Source organism: Geospiza fortis, unplaced genomic scaffold, assembly GCF_000277835.1.
Source record: "Geospiza fortis unplaced genomic scaffold, GeoFor_1.0 scaffold100, whole genome shotgun sequence".
Classification (NCBI taxonomy): Eukaryota; Metazoa; Chordata; class Aves; order Passeriformes; family Thraupidae; genus Geospiza; species Geospiza fortis.
This window is the reverse complement of record NW_005054350.1, coordinates 433,095-453,942: the sequence shown is the minus strand read 5'-3', so window position 1 is coordinate 453,942 and position 20,848 is coordinate 433,095. Positions and strand designations below refer to the sequence as shown.

At 37.8% G+C, this 20,848-nt stretch overlaps 1 protein-coding gene across 1 annotated transcript in view; it reads left to right on the top strand.

The window, feature by feature from the left end:
- DOK6 (docking protein 6) overlaps positions 1-20,848 on the top strand; it is a gene marked incomplete at its 3' end in the record, with an annotated part of 153,850 nt that overhangs the window by 67,650 nt on the left and 65,352 nt on the right. Inside the window, exon 5 of the mRNA XM_005423353.1 lies at positions 630-819. Within this exon, the coding sequence (XP_005423410.1) occupies positions 630-819 (190 nt within the window). The remainder of the gene's footprint in view (positions 1-629; positions 820-20,848) is intronic.

The following is a 20,848-nucleotide window of genomic DNA, read 5'->3' as shown; positions in this document are numbered from 1 at the left end:
AGATGTTTCAAGAAAGCAACAGATGATTAAAATTGTTATTAATTTTGAAAATATGAATTACTTTGGCAAATAAACAGAACGTGAATGCAAGGAATGTAATTATTTACAGACTTCAACAAGTAAACTTGGATTTGCAATTTCAAGGACAGCTTTTCCAAGAGGTAATGGCTGCACATACATATTTTGCCAGGATACCTTTAGTTCTATTCTTTGAGAGAGGAGTCTCTGTCAGAGTTCTCATCATTGTGAGTTTTGATTTGTAAAAAGTCATGGTCCTTAATGTGAGGGTAAAAAAGAACTTCAGTAAAGTTGCTGCAACATATGTCCAAGAGGACTATGCAGATCATCTGTGAAAGGTGTTTCAGACTGCTGCATCATTTATAAGGGGAATGAAATGAAGATGATTCTCTTCTTACTCCTCTCTTATGCTCTAGCATAAGAGGACTGCTTCAGTATCAGTGGATCCTCATCTCTATTAAAGCCAAAAATTTGGTTTTGATTTCTGGATCATCAGAACTAAAGACCTTATTTCTTTTTTTCTTTTTTTTTTCCAGTTTTATTAATTTATTTCATTTTTATTTCCCATAAAATCTTACTTTAACCTGTGATGTCTTTGTGTTTTTTGCCAGAACGATTCAATGTATACCTTATGCCTACACCAAATTTAGATATCTACGGGGAATGTACAATGCAGATCACACATGAAAACATCTATCTCTGGGACATCCACAATGCCAAGGTCAAGCTGGTCATGTGGCCTCTGAGCTCTTTGAGGAGATATGGACGTGACTCAACATGGTTTACATTTGAGTCTGGAAGGTAAGAGCTAAGGAGATGCAAAAAAAAGAACAAATGAACAGTGGTTTTTTTTTAATAAGCAGTCTGATAAATTAAATATGCCTCTTATAAAGCAAGACAGAATACATGGCCTCTCCATAGACTTCCTTTTGCTGAATATTGCTTTTCAATATATCCAGGCCAGTGTTTGAAATAAACGTTAATATGTCTCATATTAAAAATGAGCTTAAGCTCCCTCTGACTTTTATTTAACTGTGATTGAAATGTCATTCTTAAGGTTTATGAGTCTCACTGTGCTTAAACACTAGTGTGGTATGATTTGAGTACTTTTGATGTAGAAGAAATTAATTCTGGATCATGGAAAAGGCTCATCACACAAGTATGAATGGAATAACTTCCATTACAGTGGATATTACTCTTTTCGGATGTTCCTGATGACTGATTGCCACCCTAGAGTATAATTGCAAGCAGGAATACAGAGAACATTGTGAACCCATAAAAAGGCTAGCTCTTTTTCCTGCCTGCAGTTTTAATCCTCATTGCCATTTCCATCTTCAGATCAGTTTTAAATTTCCTTAGAGCTCTGTTTTGTCTCTCTTTAATGCATTTCATATCTTGCCATTAGGTTCACTGCCTTTTCTGCATTTCTGCACAAAAATAATTCTGCATTTAACTCTCCCTCTGGTGGTGTTTCAACTTGTATTTTATGGTTCTAGACTATTGTTTTTATGGTTAGGATTTTTTATGGGTCATCATACTTCTTTATGAGAAGGCTGAATTTTCTGAAACAATCTCTGAAATTACAGGTGTTTCTACACTCTTGGGCTAGACACACTGTCTTGTTAAAAAAAATCTTTATATGCCTTTTGATGTTTACTTATTCAATACTATTAACAAATATTCACAAAAGTACAGTTTGTGATCAGAAACAAAACCATGGATCGCATGGACCCTACTGTCTAAGGGGATAGTGGCCAAAATTCCTCTGCCATTTCTATAGCTGAGAGTTACCATTTTACCAGTAATTTGTATATCCAGAATGCTGTCACTAGACCATTTTGACTCTCTGTTAGTTTTCTGTGATGAGTTCACATGAAGACATCATGGAGTTTTTTATTTAATTTTTTTTTAAATAGCAAAAGTTGACCCATGTTTCAACTTGATTTCAATGATTAAGCTGAGGGGCTTATTCAAATACACAATTTTAGCATGAATTAGCATTTCAAGCCTCCTACAGTATTTTAATTCCATTTCAAGCCTCCTACAGTATTATAATTCCATGCTAGTATCTGAATATCATCTGCTCCTACAGTCCGTGAACCACATGACCTGATGAAAAGTGGATTGTTTTCCTGTGTTTTATTATTATGAGATAGCTCTGCCTTTATCTGTCATTCTTTATTGTCTTTGATCTGATTCCTCCCTTTTTGCTTGCTTGGGAGTACTTTATCTGTCTGATTTGAAAATGCATAGAGGTAAAAAAAATAGGGCTAGAGAAAAGTTGGTATCTTCAATCACATCTGAAGGCTATATAGGCCAATAATAGCACTCATTTTAAAATCTGTTGTTCATTTGCTTGGGGTTTTACTTTATTTTTTAATCAACAAATCATCTTTCTCCTCTTTCTGAACATGATTTTCTTTGTCCCCTGATCTGCTAGTACCTTAATACAATAAATTCCTGATGCATGTTGTTTTATCAGAAGTGAAGCACTCATCCATGTTTTATGAGAATGTTATGCAGTAAAAATGTTGCTTTAATTTTTCCCTAAGGCTTAAATATTAAATGTAGGCAATTGCTTTAAAGGAAATATTTTTGAATAGGTTATTATGTTTTAGTGTGTTTTAGCAGATATCCACTATATGTGTATGAGATCTGCATGAACATTAGAAGCTCAGTTTTATATATTTATTTTACATCCTGAGTTTTGGTATTACTTTGTTTGAGAAAATAAATCCCTTCAATAACATAAATGGACATATTCACAATGAGATACTATGTTAAATAAATTAATCAGAATTAAGCTTTTTGACAAATTTATCTTTTAATAAATATATTGATTTTCATTTAAATGGGATATGAATTTAGATGTATAAAACTGAACTTCTCACTTGTCTAATGAAATGCAATGACTACACAATTTGAAGAATGTCTAAAATATGGGAGGAATTAATTCAGGTTCTTTTAATCTGCCAGATTTTTCTGTATAGTTTTGCACTGAGTTGGAGTAAATATGTGCCTTTGCACTATCTATGAAGTTAGACTTGTCCTGATTTTTTTATTATTTATTGAAGCAATGAAAGTAAGTATTCCTTGCTCAGACATTTCCTTAATCTGTCTTTTTGTCTATCCAAACCCTGCTGAGATATGGGAAAGAACCATTTTGTGTAGCTTTGTTCAATGCTGGATGGAGAGATTCTCATTACCTAAAGCACCTGATTAGGGCTAATCCCATAAAATCTCTTCACCTATCAGAAAACAGTCATTCACAACTCCATTAGGCACTACAATAGCTTTGTGTGGATTAATGCTGTTTATCTAACACAGTAAATGGATCAGAGCACATGAGGTAAGAGCATAGCATTTACGTTTTTAACATTAAGGCTTTCCAACTAAGCAGTCTTGTTCTGGATCTGGGAGTCGTTCTGGTTTTGGAAGGGTTAATTTTCTTCACAGCAGCTGGTATGGGACTGGGTTTGGGATTTGTGCTGAGCACAGGTTGGTAACCCAGGGATGTTTCAGTTATTGTTGAGCAGAACTTACACAGAGTTAAGGACTTTTCTGCTTCTCATCCCACCCCATCAGCAAACAGGCTGGAGGTGCACGAGGAGTTGGGAGGGGACACAGCTGGGACAGCTGACCCCAAGTGACCCAAGGGACAATCCTATACTGTATGGCATTGTGCTGAGCATATAAAGCAGGGGGAAGGAGAAGGAATAGGGGGGACATTTGGAGTGATGGCGTTTGTCTTCCCAAGTCATTGCTACGTGTGGTTGAGAGAAGTTTTCCTGGGAATGGTTGAACACCTGTCTGCCCATGGGAAGTGGTGAATTAATTCCTTGTGACATTTTGCATGTGCACAAGGCTTTTACTTTACCTATTCCACTGCTTTTCTTCACTTTTACTCTTCCAATTCTCTCCCCCATCCCAGCGGGGGAGTGAGAAAATGGTTGTGTGATACTTTGTTGACAGCTGGGATTAAACCACAACAGGAGTTTTAATGTTTAATTATCAACGATTCACAGGATTTCCTTAGTTTATGGATATATATGATGTGTTCAGACGCCTTGTTCTCATTATTTTGGATATTGGATACATTGGAGGCACTGGGGAGTTGACCTGCATGGGTGCACTTACTTCTCTTCAAACTTTTAGAGGTGCTGCTCCATGTACATGGGCTAAATTAGTCTTGGACTGTCTCTGATGTTAAGCCTCTGAAATAGGAGATGTGTCCTTACAGAGCTGCCCACCCTCACTGTCCACATGAAGTTGCTCCTAATTTGCAGGGGATTGCATTAACTACATGCAATTTAAGAAACGTGCCAGAAAAGTAGTAAAACAGCTACAGGTGAAACATTTCATAGTCCTGATCAGGTGTGAAGACATCCTTTTCAGTCTCTTGTCCAAATTACAGGATTCATTTTGCTGATGCTGTAAACCAAACAATCACCATTGAATAAAAAAATCTTACCATAATAAAGGCCATAAACAATGTTTAAATTCCACTCTCTGGTAACTACCAAAGGCAGTTGTCCAAGCTTTCCTTTTGCCAAAACAAGCTGTCTGAGGCATCTTTTTAGGACCATAAGAGGATACTCCCAAGAATTCAGAATTAAGACACAGAGAAAATTAAGCACATATGGACTCCTTGTTCATTTTGAGTGTTTTTTCTTTCACTTTACTGTAATTTTGTCTTTTACATTATTTTCTATGTATGGAAGCTGTCTGGTCAAGTTTGTTAACTGGCTAGAAATATAAAAAATAAAAAGCTGAAGTCAAGTTAAACATGGTGAGAAAATGAGGGGATGGGCTGTGGAAGCTCCAGCTAAAATTTGTCAAATTTTGTGAGTTTCCAGCAGAGACTTTGAGGCAGAAGGTTTTTTTCTTGGATTTTTTGAGAGCAAAAGGAGCCACAGAATCTATTACATACTCTTTTTTCTGCAATACATTTTCTTTTACTCTGTAGACAAGATGTTGAAATTTAAACAATTTCAAGTATTTCCAAGTAATTCATGCTGTGCATTCAAAGAGACTCATTGAACCACACTAAACTATTCCTTCTTTATTTGCCTTTGATTTAGTTTTTTTGTTCATCAGAGAAAATTTAATGAAATATGGTCTTCTCTATCACTTCTAAGATCTGGAATCTGTTCCTTTGGTTAAGAAAAATATTAAGCTTAAGCATTACACACTGGTGACATGAGAATTTCTCAGATTTTTTTTCCCAAGACTGATATATTCATTTTCTCTGTGGTACATACACAGATGCTAGGGTTATCTGAAGCAGAAAGTTCACTGTTTCCTTCAGGCACTACATCTGACTGAAATGTTTCATTTGTCTGTCAGTCCTCTGTGGTGATTTTTGGTGTTAATATGAAATGTATTAGTCAATTAACCCTTAAAGCTCAGTCACAGTTAACATGCTCTTTTTTGCTTATATGCCCCTTATGCATGTACCTCGTTAGACAGCTGTCATGGGACTTCATACACTGCTGTACATGCCTGTACCTCCCTAAAGACAAGCCTGCAATTTCTGATTGCTGGTGGATTATCTAAATAGTGGATTAAGTTTATCTATCCTGGGTTTACGATGGAATTATAAATCATATATTTTAAATAATTCTAAATATCATTAAAATCATAAGCTTGTGATAGAATTTGTGAATCATTTTGGGTTGAGCAGCAGTATGAGCACTTGTGCAGCTTCAGTAGATAATTTATCATTTCACATAAATATTAACACAGAGCTCTCAGCATCCCACACTTTAAATAGTTAAGTCTGCTCGGATATTTTCCTTCTTTTACACCTTTGTGATATTTTCAAAAAGCCAAATTACCTGTGATATAAATTTTCTGTGGTTTTATGTTTCCTCATGGTCCCTTCACTTCTTTCTCATATCCTTTCCACAAGTGGCATATATCTCTAAAATCTGAAAATAAAAAACTTTCTTGAAAAAGAATCATTAATCTCTTTTATGTATCCTACCCTGACTTTTTTCTCAGTAATGACACAGCTCTCATTTTAGGGAAAGTGGCATTTCTTAGCACTGAAAAGGTTTCATTAGTTCCTGTTACTTAGCAGTGCCAAGGTTATACTGTAATATGTTGTAATTGTAGTTCCATTCCTACTTTTTTCCATTCCAGCTCTCAGTTTGCCTCTTGCCAAATTCCTGACCTGGAATAAGTTCTATGTTAGTCATTTGATTCACTTAAACCCTACTTAAAAAGGAGTTGAGTGTTTAACTCATCTACAGGACCCTTACTCTGGTTTTGATCATGATACCTAATCTAAGAACTGTTTTACTACCAGAAGCTAATATAGCTCATTGTAAGTGATTTATAAAGTGCTCATTGCATTTTCTCTCTGCCAAGGCTCCTCTCAGACTGCTCTAGCATTGATAAGTCAGAGCAAGTTCCACCAAAACTCACATAGCAATGAAATTCTTCATTATATAATTGACTATGGGAAGCAGAGAGAAGAAAAGGTTGCATTGTACCTTCTAAAGCATTTTGCTTTTTTTAAACCCTTTTTTGAAAATTTTCCTATGATATACAAGCCTACAAAAGATTTTCTCCAACTGACAAAGAATGCCTGAGCCATTTCACTTCACTTCACTGGGAAAGATAATTTTTATGGGAAAAACAATGACATCTTAAAAAGAACTATATTGAGAGATTTCCCTTTTTTAATTTTAACAGAAATAGATTGAAAAGTCAGTGACTCTTAGGACAGAGCACCAAGCTTCATAGATGACGTGTGTAGTATAATAATGGATAAATTTATAAATACTAAATTGATAGCAATGAGCACATCACTAGCTAATTAATTCAGCATTGCCCAAGCAATTTTCTTATGAATTTGTACTGAGTGAAAGACATGCAGTTAGAAAAGCAATCACCCAAATTTTTCCAGTGAACACAGCACATATGCAGTTCAGAAGGAAAGCCATCATCTCTGAGGTGTCTGTAGAAGTGGGTTATATTTACAGATCACAGAAGGATCAGTGTGAGTTAGCTGATCACCAGCTGTCCAATATAATTTGTTTATTTGAAATGCTGCAAAGCTTTTTAATGGAATCAATAAGAATGGTGTTGTGTTGGACTAGTGTATTAGCAGACAGCATGTTAAGTTCTTCCTATGATCTTGGCATAGCGTGAATTGTACCTTTCAGTTGAAGCGCCTAATTTGCTTTCTCCCTTCATAACACAGTCACCTCATAATCAAATTAAGGCTTGTTTGAAAATATTTTGAGATCAGCCACCATTTATCTTTCAGGAGGTTTTCCATCCATGTGCGAGCCCAAAAGATTTATTTACTTACCATATTCTAATAGTCTGTTTTTCATACCTATGCTCTCCTGTAGGCATGCATTGTTGGATTAATATTCCTGAAGCTGAATATGGCTAACAAGGTTATTGCTGTGTAATGTATGAGTGCCGAAGAAGCAGACAAAATAATTCATACATTCTTAATCACATTAGGATTCACTTATTATTTCAAATCTGCATTTTAACCTTTGAATTACACAGTCAGCAACAGCAATAATTAATCTCATATGGCAGGTCTGGATAACTTGAAACATCCCAGCAGCAGGTCCTTTTATCTCCAAGAAGCATAATAACCTTTAACTTCTTACCAGAAAATACAGGAGGGCTAAAATAACTCAGATTTGAAACCCAAAACAATTTAGTAGGAAAAAAAAATTGATGTCAAAACTCAAAAGCTTTTAAATACAAAATACTAATAGATTTTGCAATGTTCTTCATTTAATATATAGATACCATTTACAATAAAAGTGTCTGGTTTAGCACTGAAATACTGTTGCATCTCTCCCCCAGCAAGGCTATTTGCATGAGCTAATTAAAAATGCTGAAACTTGACGCCTAATTATCTATACCAACAGTGGAAGAGTGTTAATTGCTTCACAAAGGGCAATCCAGAAGGCCACGTTTTGCACAGAGAACCATGTAGCCAGCAAGAATGCTAAGCACAAATAAATCCTTCTTTTCTCCAAAGCTTATGAATGTAGGATCATCAGTTGAGGAGGAGGTTCAAAATATCTGTTGTGCTAGGGCTATGTACTGTACAAACATAGAAGGAAGTAATCAAAATGCAAAAGCTGGGATTTGCACAACAAAAGAGCCTTGTTCATGAATATGTAGGAGCCTGTGCAAACCCGTGCTTGCACATGCACATGTGGAGCACTGCAGAAGCATAAAGGGGCATGGTTTTATATGTTTGTGTCAGGAACTCTGGTTCCTCTGCTGGCACATAGGTTTATTTTAAAGACATTTTAGTGTTGAACAGTTGTCTCTTGTATGTCATATGCAAAAGCAATTGCAGTGGAAGTTTTATTCTTCTCTCAGGCTTTAGTCTTCATTACAATGAAATCACATTGAGTATAGCTCAACTGTTGTTCACTACTCTTGAACTGAGAAAGCTGGTTTTGGAAGGTTTTGCCTAATATCTGCCTAATTCCCCCTGTTCTTTCAGGCAGTGTTGATTCATTGTTCTCAGAAATAATAAACTCACTTATAAGTAGCAGCTGAGGCCACTTGGTCTGTTCAGCCTTGAGGAAACTGAAGGGAGACCTCCTTGCAGTCTTCAGCATCCTCACAGTGGGAAGAGAAGGGACAGGTGCTGATCTCCTCACTCTCATGACCAGTGACAGGACGCAAAGAAACAAGATGAAACTGAGTCAGGAGAGGATTAGGTTAGATATCAGGAAAAGGATTTTCTCCTTGAAAGTGCTGGAACAGGCTCCCCAGGGGAGTGGTCACAGCACAAAGGCTGACAGAGTTCAAGAAGAGTTTGGACAGCGCTCTCAGGCACATGGTGTGTCCTGTGCAGGGCCAGGAGATGGATTCTGTGATCCTGATGGATCCCTCCCAGCTCAGCATATTCTATTATTCTATAAAATACTTATTGGCATCTTTTTGTTTTGCTTTATTAAGATGCATTTCTGGAAAATGTGGGTACCCAGTAACTTCTTTGCTTCCAAAAGAGGTCAGTAGAGTGTTTTTGGACATTGCTGTCAGTCACAGATGGATAGCAGTTCCAGAAATACTTCTGTGTTCAGGACATAGTAATTCTGTGAGAGCAGAAATTCTAGCTTAGAAATTTCCATGGTGATTCTTTTTTTCAGTAGCTGCATGCTAACTTTTCATTAGTAAGTTGAATGTCCTTAACAACAAGAGCTTTATACGTATGTAAGTTATATTTAAACACATTTCCCAACATACTTATGATATTTGTGATCTCATGGCACCCAAGGCTGCATTGGAATGTGTCAGTAACTGTGGAGGTTACTAACATTTTCTTTAAATTGGTGCAGTTTTTTTTACATTTTTTGCTTTTTAAACCAACCAATAATCATGAAAATAATATTTCCATCTATTTATCAATTAATTATTCATTTCATTCATTATGTTATTGATTAGAAAAAAATCTGCTTTTCTGTAAAAAGCTATTGATAATCAAAACCAAGACAATAATATTGAAAAAAAACACAAATGGAGACAACATTAGTTCGCAAACCAGAAAATTTTCTTGAACTGGTGAATAACTAGGATGTTTTTGTTAAAACCTTTAAAACATGGTAAATAATTCTGATAATATATATTCTTCACCACTTCCCAACAGCTTCACCATTAGTGAAATCCAAATTACTTTTTGTGAACTTTTACTACTAAGACAAATACACACACACACACACAGAAATATTTTAATAACAAGTGTAAAGTAATATAAATGTTTTCTTCCCAAAATATGTATATAACTAAATATGAAGACCTGAAAGAACTATCCAATTGACCACTCATGATTAATTGTTTTAATTTTTTAAGTAGTGCCTGAATACAAATTCATGTGCTAAATTTCAATGTTTTTTTTTTCACACAGCACTTTGCTAAGGAGAAAACAAGGCTAATAATTGAAAACCATGTCACAGCCCTCCTAGCATTACTATATTTTATATCCCCCCCTCAAGTCTTTTATTGCAACTAAATGTCCTCTCACTCTAATTTAAATTAACTAAAGAACTATTAAAATATTGTCACATAGGGGAGATGGAGAGCACTTTACAGGCAGTGCTTACTCAGTAGTATTCTGGAAAAATCAGGCTATTTGGTCCCACTGGCTCCTTTAATCTTCCACTTATTTATAAGGTACCAAAGGAAGGTTTGCCCCTTAGCCCCTGTAGAGGAAATGCTATTAGCTGCTGTGTCCCTCTTAATGGTACTTCTTTGCTATCACAGTAAGTTATTACTATTATTGCACTATTAATAATGCTGTACTCTGTGGTGTGTGATTTATTTCTGCTGTGAGTGGTCATTTGTCACATATTTTCTAAAAAGCTTCCATCTTATTAGAAAGAGGGGAGGGAGAAGTAGCATCTAATGGAATCTCTCAATTTCAGCTGCTCCAAACATCATTTGATCTTTCTGACTTTTTGGAAGAAAACTCAGTCAGTGCTATAATTCACTGAAATCTTTCATCTACTTGATTATCCTGTCAGTGGCCAAAAAGTCAAATATAACATTGTATTCACATGGCTTGCTTGAACCAGTATATCTAAGCAAATTTTCACATTTCTTTACTATTTTTTTTAATAATTCTCTGTCCAACTTGAAAAATATCCCCTCTTTAAAATGATAATTTAAATGGTTCCTGGTACACTTTCTGAAAACAACATTTTGAGATGAATGACATGGAGGGATTTTATTTACCTGAAATGGCTGAAATTTCATCAGGTTGATTATAAAGGTAAATAGAAAATATCATCACTTATTGCATTTATTGGTATGCAATGCTTAAAAACTCAAAACCACTTGAAACTGTCTTACCATAAATATCATTTAGGTTCAGGAATGGGATTAAGGGCAGAAAACTATATAGTCTTGGGGATGATTCAGGGGAAAGCCCTGAAGTTCTTTCAGATGAGGGTGCCAACCCTTTATTTAATGATAGGAAGGCTTGATCATGTGTATCTCTGCTCATCTAAGAGCGCTGCCACTGCCACCAGAGAACAAAGAGCAATAAAATAAAGAGCTTGCTGGGACCAAGAGAAACTGGAGAGATTGGTGAAAAATGGAAGGGAAAGTTTGTGGGGATGGCACAACAGAATGGGCTAAGCATGTGGAATAGGAAATAGGAATGTGGTAATTAAATACAAATGGGCTGGTAAGACAGAACTTGATAGGGAGAGACTTCTTTAAAAAAATCCAGAAGGTAACTGGGTTTGGAAATGTGTATCATTTAATGTGTATCATCCAATCACAAAGTGGGGAAGATGTGCACAAAAGTAGCAAGAAGCCATTGTCCTGGATAAGTGTTTGCCATTAGCTGATGTTGACAAAACAACGTCAAATACTTCATTTCACAGGTACTTTGCCTTTTTTACCAGATGCTTCTTTAAGGCCCATGAGACCAATTTCTCAGAGAGGAAGGGAAAAAAAAAGAAAAATGTATGATTAGCTCTCAGCTTAAAAGTACAGATGAAATGGAGAACAGCCAAGAAAAAGTGTTCTGTGCACGTGGAAGTAGTGTCAAAAGCTGGTAAAAGGCACCATCCGTGAAATAAAAGCAGAAATAGCAATATACAAAAAGTGAAAAATATATTAGCATTCATCTGGAGACTAAGATTCTGTCTGTGATATAAAGAATACCTATATGTTCCAGATTGACAAAATGTGGAAATACTGTAAAAGACTTTTCCAGTGTTACCAAGGATATTCAAAATTGTTTTAATGGCATATGTGGAATAGCCACAAACATGCCCTTGCTATTATGTGTGTCTCGGAAAGGCAAGGTCACCTTTTGCTACATAAGAACCACAAATATACATTTTGCATCATTCTGCACATCAGAGATTTTTTACCCCTTCTCTTTCGCCCCCAGTACTGATTTCTGTTTGGGTAACTGTATGTAAATTTTTAGTGAAGCAGTAGGTATTGCATCTATAGTTCATGAGGTTTTAAACCTGGCATACAGAATCGTGCACAGAAGGGATTGGCACATTCCAGTGTTCTGAGCAGTTCCATGTTATAAATTTGTTATAAAAGTATTGCTAAGTCAGTGTAGAACAGTAGAAGCCTAAACTCTGGAATATTGAACTAGACAAGTAAACTCCAGTGTAAAAGAAGCTTGTTAGTATTTTTTTCCCCCACAGCAAAGGATGATTGCTTTTTTTCATTTTGCTTTCAAACAATGCCCCAGGTTCCCTGGGCAGAGAGCAGGCATGCTGTGCTTAAAAATTTTATGCATTAGACAAGATGGATTTCATACTTTTAGATTATACTATCCCAAATTTGTTTTTCAGTCTTTGTTTTCCCCCTTTTCTGGCAGACTTGTAAAGGTGCATTTCTTGTCAATTAATAGTACCTCAGTGCTCTGCAGAGAACTGGTCTGAGGGAATATTAAATGGTGGCATTTGAGCACAATGACCACAGTTCTCACCATTCTTGCTTAAACCTCTTCAGTTTAAGCAAAATCCTCACTAAAGATAGCATAAAATATGTCTTTAGCCAATCAGTAGTTTCACACAGGACTCATAGTAGATACTCAACAAAAAAAATCTAATCAGCATAACTGATTGATATTAATCATGTGGAAATGGACATTTATCAAAACGTCAGAAAATGGCCATTGCATCCCATGAGGCTTTAGACAGGAGATATTATATGTGGTACTATAGGAAAATGTGTAGGGAGACCAAGTATGTAAGTATAAACTGTAAATCATGCTTTCTGCCTTTTTTTTTCATTCTTTTACATTCTTTTCCTGTCCTTTTCCAGTATTATCTAAACTATGTGATTATTTGTGATGATTTGCTTTTGCAGGACTATCTTCTTCCATTTCTTTGTGTCTACACCTCTTTTATCGACTTACACCTTTTCCTTCCCACTTGCCTGTGTAATTGTAAGAAGTCCCTGTTTTTATGGAACAAAATTTTATGGAACTATTTTGAAGATATGAAATATTTCGAGGACTCTCAAGATGTTATCATGCTGCCACTTACCTGAACACAAACTAAAATTGATTTTAGCTATCAGGCTAATGAGAAAACCTTACAGAGAGTTTTTCCACTGCTGGAAAGGACTAGCACAAGAATGTCTTATACACAATCAAACTTGGAGTCAGAGATGCCAGGCGAATGCAGTGGGAGTTGTTTGATCCATAACAGAATTGCTGCTGTTTGCAATTGAGAGAACAGGGAAAATCTGTCTACTTCACTTCTGCCTGGCTTGTGTCAAAGAGGAAAAGTTAAAGCAAGTGGGAGTGAAGTCATGTTTCCTCACTAAATTAAATACCACACATAGCAAGTCGGTGCAAGTTCAGTGAATTTTTAATGTTTGTGGTGGGGGTTGTACATTTTCTGTGATTACTTTTTGATGTTACTGCACACTCATTTTCCCACTGAAGGCATTATTTGACCATTGGTGTCCGTGTATATGTCTAGCTAAAGTTCAGGCCAGAACCACGGCCTTCAGCCAAGATCTTCAATTCTAATTCAGTGGCTGACAGATACAGCTTTGGGTTTTTTTTAAACAAATCCCTGCCTTGTCTCATACCTGGCGCTATTGCCTAACCCTGGGGTCGCTGCTGTTGGAGTTGACAACCTACCACTTCTGAGATTAGTGTTGATGAGTCCTTGGATGTCATTAGCATATGTTAATTACTCATTAGTGTATGTACATAGCATGGTGAGTGGACGGCCGTGTGTGCCCATAATATTTGTGTTTGACTTTCTGAAAATTCCTCTATGGCCACAATGGTCAAATGGCTCCTTCATACCTTGCAGGTGGACTGACATTGAGAGAAGACAGCAGTGCTTAAATCCCCACCACAATAAAATCACAACGTGCTGAAAGCCTCAGAGAAATGACTGACCATAAATGCTTTAATGGCTGAAATCACTCTTGATGGTGCATTTAAATGGGGAAGTGGTGGGAGGAACACTTGAAATGCTTATTTTGAAGTACTCTAAAGCCTCAACATAGAATGCTCAGGGTGCTCCTTTCATCATTTCTTCACACTTTTTTTTTTTTTTCAAAAGTGTCCCACTTTTGAAATGAGAGAATGCAGCATTCATTCTTCATAAACTGGGAAAATTGATGTTTCGGATGCATGTTAAAATTATGCCTGTGACTACTTCATCTTTTTTTCCTCTTTCTATGGCTCTAAACATGGCTCTGTATTAGTTCCTTCATAACTCTTACTTCTATTTTTCTGCTATTATTCATCAATCAAAAACATTAATTGCATTAGTTCATTCCTGTTCAGCCTCCAGAAATTTTTCTTTCTCTCCTTATGTGGATATACTTTGATCAGGAAATACCTACTTTGCATGCTGGCTGTCAAAATAAAATGGCACAAACACAGCATCTGGCTGCATCACAGAAGGCACAGTTTGTTTCCAATACCATTCAATCCACAGATAAAAGGTCAGTGAGACATTATAGAACAAATGCACTTGTAGATGATTTCAAATGTTAAATTCTTGGTGTCCTACTTATAGGTATGTGCAGATGCAAAACTGGGAATTATTACAGAATTAGAATCCCAGGATCACAGAATGGGTGAAGTTGGAGGTGACCACATTTTTTAACTTTAAGTTGAGCATCATCAGGTATTCCAAATACTATGTGCAGGGTCACAGCTTCTAAATATCTCAAGTTTCTCAAAGATGAAATAAAATTAACAGATATACCTATACAAATTTGATCCTTGGCTGATACTGTTCTAACATCTGTTAGCTGGCAAATGTCTTCTTAAAACAACAGTTCCTTTCTGAGAGAGGATTGAGTTAACTCCAGAATTCTATCTCATTGTGTTCAGAATTAATGCAGACTCTAGGGACTATCATCTGACAGAATTTCCATCCCCAGCACCCTGAGCGTGGAATAGTCCTGAAGATAACAGTCCTGGAGGGCTCCAAATGAAAAAATAAAAAGGCAGAAGATAAAGATCTTGGGTCACTAAGTTTTATTGCTTTTCTTATAGCAAGTAGTGATGTGCTGCCACAGGGCTCCTGTGCTATTACACTATCATTTATTTTAGCCAGAAATGGCCTTATTTGGGTTTTATATTTAACATTTTATATTTGTCAAAGTCAACAGTATTAATGTAGATTAAATGCTGTATCCCCTGTGGACTGCTCCTAAAGACACAGAAAGAAACTGAATAGTATTGTTATGGTATATTTGTCTTTGTTGGAGAATAATAGCTCTTAACAGGTTTGCAGAAGTCCTGTAGAAATATCTGTACTTGCATATGATCCCAGATTCAAGCACTTAGAACTTGTATCTTTCTTGTTCAAAAGTGAGATGAAAAATAATAGCCAAACCATGATGAGTGGAAAGGTTTAGTCAGACAAATTTAGCTTATGGTAATTTTTGCAAACTCTTTATCAGACCAGAGTGTCACATTGGTGTGTTATACAACCAGCAATAACTGCTCCTTCTGTACTAAAATGATAATAGTAATATAAGAGTTCTTGGGTTTTTTTCTTTCACAAAGCTGGTAAGAATGGATGCTAGTCCAGTAGTTAAATAGTATTAATTAATAGTGTTAAATAGTATTTCATCGTTACCAACAAAACCTGAGCTCTTCAAATTAACAGAGCTAATTATCTAACAGCATTTTCATGTCTGTTTGATTACGTAAACTGTGCAAAATGCAAATGTGTTGTGTATTTTAAAACGTGTCAACAATTGGCTTTATTATCTTGTCTTTGTTTTAAAAAGTGTGACTTTTTCTTTAAAGAAAATGTTGCACTGTCAAAAGTCTCCATAAAGTGGGTTGTTTTATATATACATATGCATTAATTACATGCACTGATTTCTTAAATAATATGAGCTGAATACTAATGCAAGAAGGTAATTTGCATGTGAAACTTAGAATATTTCTTACTTAGAGGTGATGGAAGCACAAACAGCATAGTTCAGTTGCCCCCATCAAAATATCTAGGTCATGTTTTATGAAAATAGTCCATAAAGCAGGAAGAGACAAAAAATGTAGTTATGGTAAATTATTTGGTTTCTACTTCTTAGACTCCAGAGTATTGCTTCTAGTAGTTAGGAACAATGTCTTGGGTATTGGATGTCTTGGGTTTGTGTGGCAAGGCTTTGGTAGAAAGGGGACTACAGAGGTGGCTGCCAGAAGCTTCTCCCATGTCTGACAGAGCCAGTGCCAGGCAGCTCCAAGACAGAGCTGCTGCTGGCCAAGGCCAAGCCCATCAGGGTCAGTGGTAGCCCTCTGGGATAATGGATTTATGAAGCAGAGAAAGAAACCCTGAAGAACAGCAACTGAATCCAGAGAGAGGAGTCAGAATATGTGAGATACAGCCCTGCAGACACCAAAGGCAGTGGAGAAGGAGGGGCAGGGTGCTCCAGGCACTGGAGCTGGGATTCACCGGCAGTGTGCAGACTATGGTGAGGCAGCTGTGCTCCTGCAGGCTGTGAAAGTCCATGGTGGAGCAGAGATCCACCTGCAGCCCATGGAGGATCCCACAGTGGAGCAGGTAGATGCCAAAGGAGGCTGTGACCCTGCGGGAAGCCTGGACTGGAATAGGCTCTTGACAGGGACCTGTGGGCTCATGGAGAGAGGAGCCCATGCTGGAACAGGTTGGCTGGAAGGACCTTTGGCCCCATTGGCGACCCACATTGGAGCAGTCTGCTCCTGAAGGACAACCCTCTGGAAGGTATCTATGCCAGAGCAGTTTGTGAAAGGCTGCAGCCTGTGGGACAGACTTTTGTAGCACAAGGTCATGGAGGGCTGTCTCCTGTGGGAGGGATCCCATGCTGGAGAAGGGAAAGCGTTTGAGGAGTCCTCCCACTGAGGAGGAGGGGAGGGGCAGAAAGAATGAATGGACAGCAGTCTCCTTTCCCCGTCCCTCTGTGCCATTGGCGGGAAGAAGGTAGAGAATCAGGAATAAAATTAAGCCCAGGAAAGAAGAAGGAGTGGGTGGATTATATTCTTAAGATTTGGGTTTACTTCTCATTAGCTTGTTCTGATTTGATTGGCAATAAATTCAAATACTCTCCCTGAGCTGGGTCTGCTTTGCCTGTGACAGTAACTGGTGACTGATCTCTCCCTGTCCTTATCTTAACTCAGACACCTTTCCTCATATTTTCTCTCCCGTGTCCATCTGAGAAGTGATAGAGCAGCCTTGGTGGACACCTGGCTTCACACCACAGCTTAGCTTCTAGGATCTGGGAAATAGAAAACAGAGCCTCTGCACAGCATGTTTGCTATTACATATGGACATATTTCATAATTGCACATCAATCTCCACATTCCACCTTTAATGCGTGACTTTGAGGCCAGTTTGCTGCTTTTTATACTGTAACCAGCATTGAGAATTATTTGCTATCTTTGACTCTTCAGCACTAGCTAATTTTATTCTGATATATCAAAGTAATTAATATAAACAAGAACATTTTAATGATAAGAGTACGGATGGCTTGGTAGCAACCAAATAAAAGTGGTCTGAAATAAGCCCCAGATAGAATCCTCCTTCTTATCAAAACTGAAACTCAGGAAAAAAACTAAAGCATATATTTTTCCACTGTGGCCTATGATAGACAGGGGTAAACCCTGTGGAAATGAAATAGAGGTTTATAATGCTGGCGAACAATCATTGATATAGTCCAGATAAAGTCACATCCCACTTTCTGCACTTCCATTAAGCAAAAAGTGGAAATGTCTGGCATGCAGAAATGGGTTGGTAACACACGTATGCCTCAGTGGTCTATATGTGCTATCACATGGGGCATCACAGAGACAGTGGCTGTAGAGGCAGCACAGTCAAGGAAAGGAAAAGTATCCCAAGAGGCATAATTACCACCAGTACTGTAGAGAAATGTGTCCTATGTGTCCTTAAAACAAAGAAAAACATTTTCATGAGAAAATTTTTATTTCTGGTTATTATGACTTAAATGATTTCTGGTTTAGGTAGAAAAATTAATAATCTTATAATGAAAAAATACTATTCAGTCACAAAATGAGTGGCCCTATAAGTCTCCCTATAGCAGGGAAAATTTTTAGGGTATCACATCTCTGCTCAGAAAGACTAGCAGTGTATTCATCAGACTAGCACATAAGATTTTTGTTACCATGGCTGCATATAAGGTCTTTAAAAGATTTCCAACTCAGAATGCATTAAGATCCTCTAGGTAATATTAGAGAAGGACTGCTGGATTCCTCTGAGTTGTGGAGTTCCACCTACCTGGCAGAAAATCATCATCAATCATTTCCACTCCATCTGTGAATGTTTTCCTTCTCAGAATTTCAAAATGTTTCTATAAATGGCCTTAGTAGGAAAGCTACACTGATAGTGTGGAGATCCCTTAGTGCATTTAGTTGAAAACACTGTGGATGACTCAAGAAGCACAAGATCTGACCTTGAACAAATCTTCAGGGCTAAGCTCCATGATCAAGTTACTGAGCCATATCAGAGGTCTGATAATATTTGAATTTCCCTGTATTAACTCAGGCCAAATTCGAGGATATTCCACTATCTATATCTCATAAGCATATTCAAGAGCAGTGTAAAGTTTCCCACCTCAGCTTAAGTGCAAAAACATGACAATAAGTGTCACAGAGGCATGGAGGAATGTCTATGGCTGGCAAATAGTAGATAGCATGCATAATTGCTTTTTCTTGTTGTATATTCTTGCTGGTAAATAACCATGATTAAGGGGGGCAGGCAGACACCTCATATATCAAAACATTTTCATTATTTGCTTCTCAGATCATAAAATTTTTAGGTTATCCTTTTGACACTCCAGATAAAACTCTAAAATGCTGACAGCAAGGCATGGCAGTTTAACTCTTTATTCCCATAGGGAATGTGTAACAGAGCACACTCAGATTCTCTGTTTACTCCTTCTGGATGTTGCACTTTGCACCATTTCTGTGCTTCACCTTGGTGATCTTCATGTCCCAAACACAGATTTTTCACAGGACCATTTCCCTGTTTTCACCAACCTTGTCCCAGCTTTGGGTCTTTCTGACTGTGTCTGCTGCGAAAGTTGAATACCTGAATCATTTTCTCTTTGTGCACATTTTCTATTAATTGTCTTCTCTCTGCTTCGCCTATAGAACTTTCCTAGGTCCCATACATTTTCTGTTTATGAAGATACCTTTTTTCCTTATGGATTCCCCCTGCAAAGTATCCCTTTTTTGCCTATTTGATAGTAAGTTAGAAATTTTTATAAGGATTTCCTTTTTTCTGCCTTTGTTTTTCTATCCTTTCAACATAGGAGTTGACTTACAGTTTCATAAAAACATGCATAGTTTATTTTTCAGTTGTCTTGATAAGCATTCCTAGGCATAAAGGGAGCTTTTTATCTAAATATGCTCTTGCCACAAAGTGCTTATTTGCTTTCCTTGCTTTTTTTGTTTTGTTTTGTTTTCTCAGAAAAGCCCAACTTTGGCAGGAAGCAAGCTAGCATGTGTTGAACGCTGGAATGAGCAAAGAATTTGGACCCTCGGGGAAGCTTAGCATTTATTTTGTAGTGAGGTCTGCTGCTTAGCTGGCCTGTCTTTAGTGTATGCTGTGTGTATCGTCCTTGCACACAAAGAAACAGGATTTCTGTCAAAATGGCTTAGCTCAAGTTAAGATAACAACAAACAAGGAAAGAACAAAAGTTAGATATCCACAAGAGAGATAGTGTTTGTGCGTCTCCACTGATAATCTAATTAAATTGGAGGCAAAATTGCTAGTTCCCACCACTTTTTAAAAAATCAAAGCTGTAGCAACACCAGAAATGTGTCTCAGTTCAGAGTTAGATAGTGCATACCAATTAGTTCTTTTTCATGACTGACATTCACAGCTTCAAGGCTTTAAGGAAAGGCTGACTTTTATTTATTACTCATCTTAGAAGTAACAGTCCCATATGTGCCATCTGACTGGCTTCTTTGGCATACAGGAAATGAGCATTACCTAGCTAAGCACTTGTGAGGTGGATCAAGGCAGAGCTCAGAGATCATGATCAGTGGAGTAGAACCCAGCTGGAGGCCTGCAGTCAGCGGCATTCACCAGGGATAAATGCTGCGACTGGCCTAAGTCATCCTGTTTATCAATTACTTGGACGAATGGAGAGAATGTACCCCCAGCAAGTTTGATGATGATGATGATGATGAAGATGATGATGATGATGATGATGATGATGATGATACAAAACTGGGGGAGTGGCTGATACAGCTGGAGGCTCTGCTGCCATTTAGTGGGACCTTGACAGGCTGGAGAGCTGGGTGGAGAGAAACCAAATGAGGTTCAACCAAATGATGTTCAACAGGAGCAAACAGGGTCCTGCACCTGGGGTGGAATAACCCCAAGTACCACGGCAAGTTGGGGGCTGACCTGCTGGAGAGCAGCTCTGCAGAGAAGGACCTGGGAATCCTGCTGGATGACAAACTGGCCATTAGCCAGCAGTGCCCTTGTGGTCAGGAGGGCCAATGGGACCCTGGGATGCTTCGGGAAGAGTGTGGCCAGCAGGCTGAGGGAGGTGATCCTCCCCCTCTGCTCAGCCCTAGCCAGGCCCCATCTGGAATGCTGTGTCCAGTTCTGGGCTCTTCGGTCCAAGTAAGACAAGGAGCTACTGGAGAGGGTCCAGCAGAGGCCACAGAGATGATTTGGGGTCTGGAGCATTTCTTTTATGAGGGGAGACTGTGGGAGCTGGGCCTGCTTAGTCTGGAGAAGAGATGAATGAGAGGCATTCTCATCAATACATATAAACATCTCTAAGGCGGATACCAAGAGGGTGGTGCCAGACTCTTTTCAGTGGTGCCCAGTGACAGGACAAGGACCAAATGGCCATAAAC